This window comes from Cyprinodon variegatus, unplaced genomic scaffold, assembly GCF_000732505.1.
Source record: "Cyprinodon variegatus isolate N-32 unplaced genomic scaffold, C_variegatus-1.0 Scaffold55, whole genome shotgun sequence".
Taxonomy (NCBI): domain Eukaryota; kingdom Metazoa; phylum Chordata; class Actinopteri; order Cyprinodontiformes; family Cyprinodontidae; genus Cyprinodon; species Cyprinodon variegatus.
Window position 1 is genome coordinate 1,484,023 of NW_015150508.1, and position 10,360 is coordinate 1,494,382.

At 38.0% G+C, this 10,360-nt stretch overlaps 1 protein-coding gene across 2 annotated transcripts; it reads right to left on the reverse strand.

Moving 5' to 3' along the window:
- Window positions 1-6,621: 6,621 nt before the first annotated feature.
- Window positions 6,622-9,932, reverse strand: LOC107082525 (motor neuron and pancreas homeobox protein 1-like). Of its 2 annotated transcripts, none has more exons than XM_015371251.1 (3): window positions 9,295-9,932; window positions 8,294-8,451; window positions 6,622-7,570 (listed from the first exon to the last, which is right to left on the reverse strand). In XM_015371251.1, exons 1-3 carry the CDS (start codon window positions 9,725-9,727, stop codon window positions 7,139-7,141), a joined length of 1,023 nt encoding a protein of 340 aa, XP_015226737.1. In that variant the 5' UTR covers window positions 9,728-9,932; the 3' UTR covers window positions 6,622-7,138. The 2 variants fall into 2 exon arrangements, with proteins under 2 accessions (XP_015226737.1, XP_015226735.1); XM_015371249.1 differs by having other exon boundaries at window positions 8,294-8,454.
- Window positions 9,933-10,360: the final 428 nt, after the last annotated feature.

The following is a 10,360-nucleotide window of genomic DNA, read 5'->3' on the forward strand; positions in this document are numbered from 1 at the left end:
TAAATCTCACATCAACGTTTTAAAAGAAGCAGCAGGCCTATAATGAAAAGGAGGATGTCTGATAATTTACGGGTGTCTTATAGGATTTCTCCACCAGAGGGCAGACACGAGCAATGGACGCCATGTAAAATGAAGGTTCCACATCACCAATCATTCCTGTTTGTTTTTGCATATTTTAGTTATCGCAATATATCATCGATCCTATGGCTATTTTGTCTATTTTGTCTTCTTACATATTTAAAACTTTGAAATTTAACTCCAGCCGAATCTTAACTCATAATTCCTCCAATGATAGGCGAAAAGGATAAAGTAGCCAGACTAATTGCTATTTTCTCCTCTTCTTGACGAATGTGAAATATTTCTGCAAATCATCGCGCGCTGAAGGTTACACTGACATCCAGATTGGCACCATTCTCATTATAATAGCTGGAACACCTGTAAGGCATATTTCCAGCAACAATAAATGACGCTCGAAAATATATCCTCGTTGACGCCTCTTCAATAAACTTCACTTGGATGCTAAAAAATAAATAAATAAATGAATAATAAAAAAATGCAAAATTGTTCTACTTTAGAACAGCGTTTTAAGTCGGACAGATGTGGATTTATTGTGCGCCGCTGTAGGTGTCCATTAGTTAAGTGACAGGGCCCTGAGAAAGCAGCAGCAATGCGTGTGATTACGGTAAAAGATCGCACAATCTGTTCATATTTACGTAATGAGCTCGACGTTTTGCTGATTGATTAAACCGCGGGGGTGTAAATATGTTAAGGGGCCCCTTGATTTATAATCCAACAAAGCAAAAAGACGCCAATTTATTTGTGTAACCGTGAAAATGGGGGTTTCTGGTAAGCGCTCTGACATCTCAGAGGTGACTTGAGTGATTCAATAGACCGTGAAACGCTTTTATGGCAAGACGCACGCTCACTATGCATTATTGGTTCAAAAATGAAAGAAGTGATGGAGCCGTCAGCACTTTGGTCAGGAGGCTGTGGAGAAATCTGACAGCATTATCAGCACGCGGGGATTTTTTAATCAACATGACGGCTGGATTTGGATTAAATTAGAGGACGCAGGGAATCGATGACCTCCATACATCGCTCTGGAGCCTTATCAATTAGCTGGGATATTTGTTCTGTGTCAAAGGGGCCCTTTGTCAAACTGATGACAAGGAGCTAAATGAGGTCATATTCATTTGCATGATTTTTCATCAGCCAAATAAAAAAACAAAAAACAAACTGTGCTTCCCATTGTAGTCTGCAAGGAGTTCTTATCAAACACCCTTCAAGACAAAATTTAAAGCTGAGAGATTTTCTGATGCTGAATGTTGGGGAAAATGTTACACTAAATTACCTGGAATATCACAGCTTAGAATATTCTGCATTATTTCCCTTAATTCGTTTGGTTTGTAAACCAGTTTTGAAGCAGAAAGAAATCCACTTTTCCCACATTAAACGGATTTATGCCAGACAGAATAAAAAAAAATTGGATTTTTGAGGGGGTTTTTTGGGGACAAGCTTTTTTTTTTGTTTGTTTGTTTTTTTAGAATTAGACAATAATAATGTTAGTTGGTATCAAAATTATTACATTTTCTTTAATAATGTTAAAGGTTTGCACACATAATCACATAATTTGGTGCTGGTTACACCTTTCTCTCAGTGCAGAGATGTAATATTTGGAGAAGAAATGTTTTAGTATTTTGGAATAAGCATATAGCTAATGGAAACAGACAAGCACATTTTTAAGATGAATTGCTTTATAAGTAGCCAGTGGCGGACTTAGAGATTTTTGGGTCCCAGGTGAAGTTCAGGCAGGGGTGAGGGTGGCTACTCCAAGTCAGCCACTGTATAATTTAATTTCTACTTCATTTATTTGTTTATTGTATTTTTGGTGGCAATTAATTGTATGCTCATTTATTTATCGAGCATTTATTTATGTATTTATATATGGCAGAATCAGTCCTCCATGAGTGCGTCAGAGTCTGGAGATCAGTGTTCATATTGCAATACTGTGAACCAGTGAGCATAGAAGCTGTAGTCCCTCTCCTGGCCTCCACAGCTGAATAATTAGATGCTGATCCTACAGCTCTCAATAACATTATGCATGTTGGTTTGGAGGGAGCTGTCATTCAATAGGCATGCACCTTGGTGCTCAATACAAAATAGGTGATGTGTCTAAATCAGCAACTCTGCAGCTCTTTATAGGAGGCGTGACTTTTAGCTCCCTCAAGGAGGGAATGAAGGTGAACTTTCCCTCTATCTCCTCTCTTTGAGGAAAACATGCATATTTGTTATGTGAAAAAATGATAGAGGAAAATAAAATCGTTTTATCAAAAGATTGATGTAAATTGAACAAGAAAGCATACAAAAAAGTTATATATATATATATATTTTTAAAGGGAAATAAAAGATAAAAAAACAAAACATTTTACTCAAGATCATCAAGCTTTGGAGTTAATTAGCAAAAACCTTTATCTGAATTTTTTTTTGATCATCTAATAAATAAAAGTATTTAAACTCAGAAAATCTCACAAACTGATATGATTTTAACTTTTTGAATCTCAAATGGTCAGATCCTAAAAACACATTTGATTATCCGAGATAAGAGATTGCCAAATATTTGATTAACTTTCATCAGAGCATCTATACAATACTTTCTATAGAGAAAAAAGTTCATCTTTTGGGCTTAAATATAAAGTTGCCTCATCCTGGACATTTTCTGGACTCCTTATCTTTTTTTTTTTCCTAAAAAAAAAAGCAGTAATAATGTATGCAAAACTTTATCTTTGTTTAATTACTTTAGTTTATCATTTTACATATTACAGTTATTGTTCAGAAAAATAAAACAATAAACATATGAAAGAACTGATTAATTAATTAGGCTACTTATTTCTTTACACCTTAAGCAATGTTGAGAATCAGTACAAAAATATGACACCAGCAGATATGTTAAATTCTCTCAGTGTATAAAGCAACATTTATTGTGTCTGCATGTATAACTTTACTGATTGTTGCCATGTGATGATCTAAAAAAACCTTTTAACTTTCTGCATTAAGAGTAAATAGTTTGATTTTGATTGAATTAAGGGACAGATATTGTTTTGCAGGATTGATGTAAATCCAGCTAGAAGCTCCCAGAGAGGATTTATTGTTTACCATCACAAACAAAGCTTCTAGCTCAGGTAAAGTTCATCTCTCTGTTCCTCATGATGGCTGTGATGCTCAGTAGAGCACCTCACGTCATACTGGGTTAATAGATAAATAAGCTGTATTTGATTTTCCCTGGTCTGAGTCAGTCATCTGAGTCCTATTTTTCTTCTTTTGATTAATCCATTTCTTTTTGTTTCCGTGCGCAATGACGCACCGAGTTCCATCTCTGTGGATGGCACTGCGGCTGCTCTGGAATCAGCCTCCCCGTTGCAGTGTTGTTTTCTTCTTCTTGTTAATATTTCCCATGTAATGGACGAGGCAGGCCAACATCCATGGTCTGAACAGTTGTTCTGTCCATTAAAGACAAACCCGAAGCTGCGCAATCGCGGTGCCGCGTGTGCGCATATACCATTTCCCCCCCTCTGTCTTTATTGTCAGGTTGTGGTAGAGCTGGTAACGATTATATGAAATACGTTAAAACTCATCTAATTACTTTTTAAATAAAAATGTTAAAAATTGATCTAATAATGGGACCTAATACATCTTTTTAAACAGACACGTTCATCTTTTGTGAGATCTGGGGCCATTTAGAAAATATGCGGCGATTAACCCAATATTTGGATATGTTTTCCCTTACTTTTCATCTCTGCCTTCATAGCTCTGCCTCATCTCTCTCTTTTCTGATCTCTCCCTCTGCTTCACACTGGTTTAGGGCCCAGGTGGTTGCCTGTAGGGTAAGTCCATTGTCTTAAGACCTATTCATTATAAAAATAGTACTTTAGGGCCTCTATTGGTGACGGTTGCTGTGGATATTTATCATAATAGTCCATCCATCCATCCATCCATCCATCCATCCATCCATCCATCCATCCATCCATCCATCCATCCATCCATCCATCCATCCATCCATCCATCCATCCATCCATCCATCCATCCATCCATCCATCCATCCAATAGTCATGTAATCCAATTTAATTCTCCATTTATTAAATGGAAAACAAAGGATTCCATTCCATAATAATTCATAATTCAAGCCAAAAGCATGGTAGGTGCAGAATGGACCCAAATGCATCCATGCTGGAAAACGAGATAAAAGGAAACTTGCCAGTGAGACACGTGAGCTGATTTTAATTAATCAGATGAGATTGGATAAAATGTGGTAAAGCAATAGCTTCAGGGTGTAGACATTTAAGTTATTGTGGTGTTATATATTTTTTCCTTCCTCTAATAAATCTAAATCATAACTAATGAAACAGGTGTGTCTGTTCCCATTTTAGATGCATTTATCTACAAATTTATCTGAATGCTTGTATACATTCTCCTGCTTTTATCCAGCGTCACCCGCACTGTTAAAAAAAAAAAAAAAAAAGATTATCAAATTTTATTAGATTTTATTCTATTGTCGACTTTCTCTGCCTGTCAATGAAAAAGAGTAAACGAACTGGACAAGATAAAACATGCCAGTTTATTTAGGAACTTTCTGCCACTTTGCTGTTTTTTTTAAATCTTTTATTTTTTCTTGCAGTACCAGGTATGATCTCATTCCACAGTCTATGTGGTTTTGATCCAATGAGGAGATGGAACTTTTACACCAATATGCTGTATAATCACACTGGTGCCCAATAAAACATTCAGCCATATTTGAACCCACAAAATGTGCTGCTGCTGTTTATAGAAATGGCCCTGAGTGACCGCTCACCAGCAGGCTTTTATTGCTGGACTTCACGTTCATTAGCTTAATTATTTGGCTATCAGAGAACACTATAATTAACAATCCTATAATAAATTTTAGCTGCACACCCACAGGAAGCAGTGAGTGTATTAAATAAGATCCATTTTGCTTTAAATATGTTGGAGGTTTAGATTCACTAAATAAGCTTATTTCTGGAAAAGGTTTTTTTTCTATGTTTGTTTGTTTATATTAATCTTTGATAAGCAAAGTTTGGGAATTTAATTATCTTATGCCTTAAAGTAGTTCATTATCAGTATTGAACTGGTAATCAGTGTAATTTCAGGAGCTTTAAGGATTTAAGGGCATTAAATAAAAAAAAGAAATCGGATTAAGAGACATCATAAATAAACATGCAGATGTTATCTTTAAAAGACAGACCTAGTTTTAATCTGACAAACCTAATCAGAATGTTTAAATGCTTTTATTTTAGATCATTTTAAGAACTGCATATATTACTGATAACAACTATTAACAATTATTTTATTATATTACAATTATTAATCAACATGCTTTATATCATATCACATAGTCCTACGACCTCATGTTTAAAAGTAACATTTGCATCATACAGCTGGAACTATTGATAACAAACAGTGTGGTAAACCAGATGCCCATACCATGACACCACCACAAGGCTGATCTGTTGACACAAGGCAGAAAGGATCTATTCTAAACTTTGACTGTATACCGTTAGAATGGTGCAGCTGCAAATCCAGACTCATTGTGCCTGGCAGTGTTTTTCCTGATGTGATGTTAATGCAGGAATGCTACTATAAATATTTCTGCTTCTAATGTCCTTCTGCTTTAAGGGTTGGCCTTTTGGGTTCAGATACATTGGCTGTTATGTGTTTAGCTGTTGCCTTTCAACAATTTTAAGTCAGTTTACTCTTTTTCTTCTCAAACCTCCATCATCAACAAGGATGTGACCGTCTCCCATTGGATGCTTCATCTCTTTTAGAAGGGTTTTGGTTTCTGAAATATTCAGACCATCCTGTCAGACGCTAACAAACATGCAATCTTCAAACCTCGGTAGAACTTCAACAACATTGTTCAATTACCTCCATGTGATTGACTGACTGGTTCTTTGTGATAACAAAACATTTACAGGGTGTACTGAGCAAAGAGGACGATGGGGGAAACTACTGGCTGTAAGACATCGACTTTGCTGCAACAGGATTGTTGCTTCTCCTAATTTAAAAAGCAGATCATTAGACCACAGCGTCTGTGTCACTTTGACTATCCACTGCATCATTTCGTAGTTCTGAGTTTCCATTTTTAACACAACAGACGTTTTCTTTTTTATTATTTTTATCATTTGTTTATGATTTATTTTATTTTTGAAATCAGAATTTCTTTTCAAACACCCCTTTACCTGTTATTGTTTTAACGAGTTTCAAATACTGGTAACAGCTTTTTAGTTCATGAGAACATCAATTTAAAATCCTCATTTGACCACTATAAAAAACTTTAATCCAAGCAGTCAAAACTCTCCTCTTTGCTAGCTGTAAATAACCTTTAAAGATGTTGGCTTTGAGTTGTTGATGAGCACATATGATGTTATATTCTCTGCTAATTTGTTGCTGTGGACTATCATAACTTTTTTTTTGTCTCAAACCAACTACCGATGTACTGTTAAATGAATGACCTCATTTTAGTCATGTGTTACTTTCACTTTTTTTTATTTTACAGTTTTATCACAGACAAGTTTGACATAAATACACTTCTAATTAATCTCTGCAGTCATTCAAATAAATTAAGACCATTCACTTGCATGGAAACAACAACAATGGTGTTCATAACAGTGATGACAGAACAACAGCGATATTTACGAAAAACGAAATGCAACACAGATGATGTTCATGTCGCCGCACCATGCATCATTCAAGAGGTTTAATCCTCAGGCTCTCCTTTTATAGAAAGTGTGTTTGCAGGGTGGAGCTCCAGGTAGAACCAACAGGGTGTTGCCAAACAAGTGAAAGATGGTAGCAAATATGTCTGCATGCTTCAAGGTTTACAGTATGTAAAGTGATTCTATTCAGATAGTTTCAAAACTATGAATTAGTTCATGTCCAGAGCGTGCTGTTTGAATGATTAGTGTTTCCAGAAACAGATTATTTTTTTTTTTTATGTAAGTGAAAAGAGACACATTTTCAGGTTTAGAAATTGTCTTTTCAAGTAAACACAAACAGATGCTTTATGGGCATGTTTTTTTTTCTGTTCAAATCTCTTTGTAACATTCAGGGCATTCTTAGGGTCTCCTCACAGTCCTGCCCCAATTTTCCTGTCTCCACCTCCTCCTACCTGCATCCCCTCCAGCTCATCATCAGAGAATGGGCTGTGGGAGTCGTACCCGAGCTTGCTGCTATGCTGGAAGAAGTCTGTGGACCGTGATATTCCAACTTTGTTGCTCAGGGTGATACGATACCCATGCTGGCTTCCCTCCTCCTCTTCTTCTTCTTCCTCTTCATCTACTTCATCGTCTTCCTCCGCGTCCTCTCCGTCTTCCAGTCCGTACTCTATCCGACTGCTGTCCACATTTAGACCTCGTCTGGTCTCATCTGATTTGTCACTTGCCCCTTTTCCTCCACTTCTTAGTCGCTCAGCCTCCCCCTGATTGGAGGCAGATGCCTGCTCCTTTGCTTTCCTGCTGCGCTTCCACTTCATCCTCCGGTTCTGAAACCAGATCTTGACCTGCCAGGGAATGAACAATATGTTGATATTTCAAATACAGCTGAAAATGAGATCTAATTGATTTTTTAAAATCACATTTGTTGTTATTATACTAGTAGTTTGATTTAAAAGGTTCATAAATATGTCAAGAATTTCAGGAAGAAAAATTGTTAGAAATGTCCCCCAAGATGAATAAACACCATTGAAAAAAAACAAAAACAAAGACACAGACTAATCAAAGAATTGAAAGCAATTTATCAAAAAGCAAAACAAATTTTTATACTTTATCTTAGATCCATTAGATTCATTTAATTTTACTAAATTTAAATCAAAAAAGAAAAATGTAAATAAGAGGCAGATTTTTATATCTCTAGAGTCGGAAAAGGCTGACAATGCAAGGTTAAAGCACTGAGGTATGAATCTCATGCCTATTTTAAGACCCTACAGTATTTAAATGAAAGCATTAGTAGAAAATCAAAATATAGATTCAACAGCTTCTGACATATTATTGACAGGTTCTAAACTCATTTATTTTTACAATTGTTCCTTTTCTAGAATTTGTTTAGTTATTGGATGAATTGTGTTAGGAAACATTTTAGAGATTTAGCCACAAAGTCCAGAGATTAATATAAAATTAAATGATATATGCCAATTTTAATCCACTTCTGCAAGTTTTCCCCTGAGTCATGATTCTGATGGAAATGTCAGTGAGATCAGTATTCAAAGGTGGTGATGCTGTCTCACCTGAGTCTCAGTCAGCATCAGGGAGGTGGCCACCTCAAAACGCTTGGGTCTGGACAGGTATTTGTTTAGTTTGAACTGGTTTTCCAGTTCCAGGAGCTGCTGGCTGGTAAAGGCCGTACGAGGCCTGCGACATTTCCCCAATAGGCCGGACTGAGGGCCTGCTGAAAGAGGAAGAGCATCAGTTCAGTATCAATCAAATACTTCCACTTATTACTTGGTATCGGCGAGGACAGCTGCAATTAACTCTGATAAAAGACTTATTGAAAAAAATGTGACAAAACGAATTTAAGATTTAAAATATTTGGTCAGACAGAGCCACCTGCTTTTAATTATAAAACACCAAGGACACTGGAAGTTCACTGTGATGCTGTGGGTGGGAACAGGGACACATATGCCAGCACTCTGGGGCCATCATTAACTATAATAGCTTCACTGCAGTTTATTGTTGACGGAGGGTGGGGGGTAGGGGGGTAGGGGGGGGCGCACCAGAAGCCGGGCGCGGGGGCCATAAAAACGCAGGCATGCCATTAACTTAATGAAAATTCAATGAAGGCTTTTGGGGTTTTATTGATGAACTACAGTACGTTTTAGGTGTTTGTTTATAGTTACTTCGTCGCACAAAGACAATTTTCATCTTGTTGTCGTTTATAGAGAAATAAATGAGACAAATTTAAAAATATGACACAAGGATAAGCAGTAAAAAGCAGACGCGCTGGACTGCGAGGGACGATTTAGGGCTTTCAAATACAGAGCGCTACCTCATGTACAAAAAAAGATTGATTAAAACAACGAATATATCAAGATAAACGCATTTAAGTATTACTATTTGAACTATGATGCGCATTTGCAACTTTGGATAGAGGAAAAAGAAGGAAATCAAAAGCAAAGTATATAAACTCATTAACACTTTTTCCCCCCCAGTGAAACTTTTTTCTTTATTTGTTTATGTCCCTCATTGAAAATCTGTTGGTTTTCAATTAATCTGTGTTGGTCATACTTACAGGTGTAATCTGGCATCCGGGGCATCATAATCCCGGCTCTAATCCAGTGTTCCAGGGGTAGAGATCCGGCCATGGCAGCCGCCTTCAGGTGCTCCGGGTAGCTGTGCGTCAGCTGCGTAAAACCGGTGTATGCGAAGGCTGGATGCTGCCCTCCCAGAGCGCTCAGTGGGTACATCGGTGGGGGATACATCCCGTGAAATGCGCCCTGAGTCAGAGAAGCCAGGCCTGGGTGCGGGAGATTAAGGCCGTTCGGTTTGGGCATTATTCCGGTCTGGAGGTGCGCTCCCCGCGGGGATGGGGTGTCTGCGCGCCGGCAGGACACCGGGCTGCCCGCCGGGCTGTCGCTGCTCAGACCCGGGGAGAGATCACGGCTGCAGCGGTTGGTATCATCGGCGAGGAGGGCGTCGATCCTGAAGTTTTTAGACTTTTCCATGATAACAGCCTAAACTCTGAACCTTTGAAGAAAAACGCTGAGAAGGTGCGCACCTGTACGACTGCGAAGCTTCTTGACTTTACAAAGTATTTTCATAGAGTTGGAGGAAAAGACTGAAAAATGGTGCAACTAATCACTTATTAACAAACGATCAGTAGTTCAAGGCAATATTATTTTTTGGCACTTGCTTCCTGTCATCCTTTCTCCTCAGGCGTTCTTCCACATCTCGCCCTGCACCATTAAACCTACAAAGGTATGCGTCTCTTCCCTCACCACCCCTCTCCAACTGACTGCGCTGCGATTGGCTGGAAGCGAAGCTGCTCCTACGGGCCTCTAATCAGCTAATTACTCGCTCGTTTCTCCCCCCCAGAAAACATTCAGAGTGAGGTAATGTTCAACCCTTGTCCCGCCTGCAAACACCTCCAACTGTATTGAAACCTTGGGTGTTACATTAGAAGATTGGGCCCCCTTATGTTCAGTCTTTATCTAAGTGCAACTGTAGAGCCACTCACCCATAATTACAGGAACTTTCACACACACACAAAAACAAACCCCCTGCAGAAATCACCTTCATCATCACATTTAGTTAAACTGCTTTCTAACTACTTAGAAAACAATCTGTCCATCATTTGG

Excerpts from the sequence above, each read along its gene's own strand:
- LOC107082525 (XM_015371249.1), bottom strand. The coding sequence starts at position 9,727 with ATGGAAAAGTCTAAAAACTTCAGGATCGACGCCCTCCTCGCCGATGAT. Across the intron at positions 8,455-9,294 it reads CCGGATGCCAGATTACACCT|CAGGCCCTCAGTCCGGCCTA; the intron begins GTAAGTATGACC and ends TTCCTCTTTCAG. Across the intron at positions 7,571-8,293 it reads TGATGCTGACTGAGACTCAG|GTCAAGATCTGGTTTCAGAA; the intron begins GTGAGACAGCAT and ends ATTCCCTGGCAG.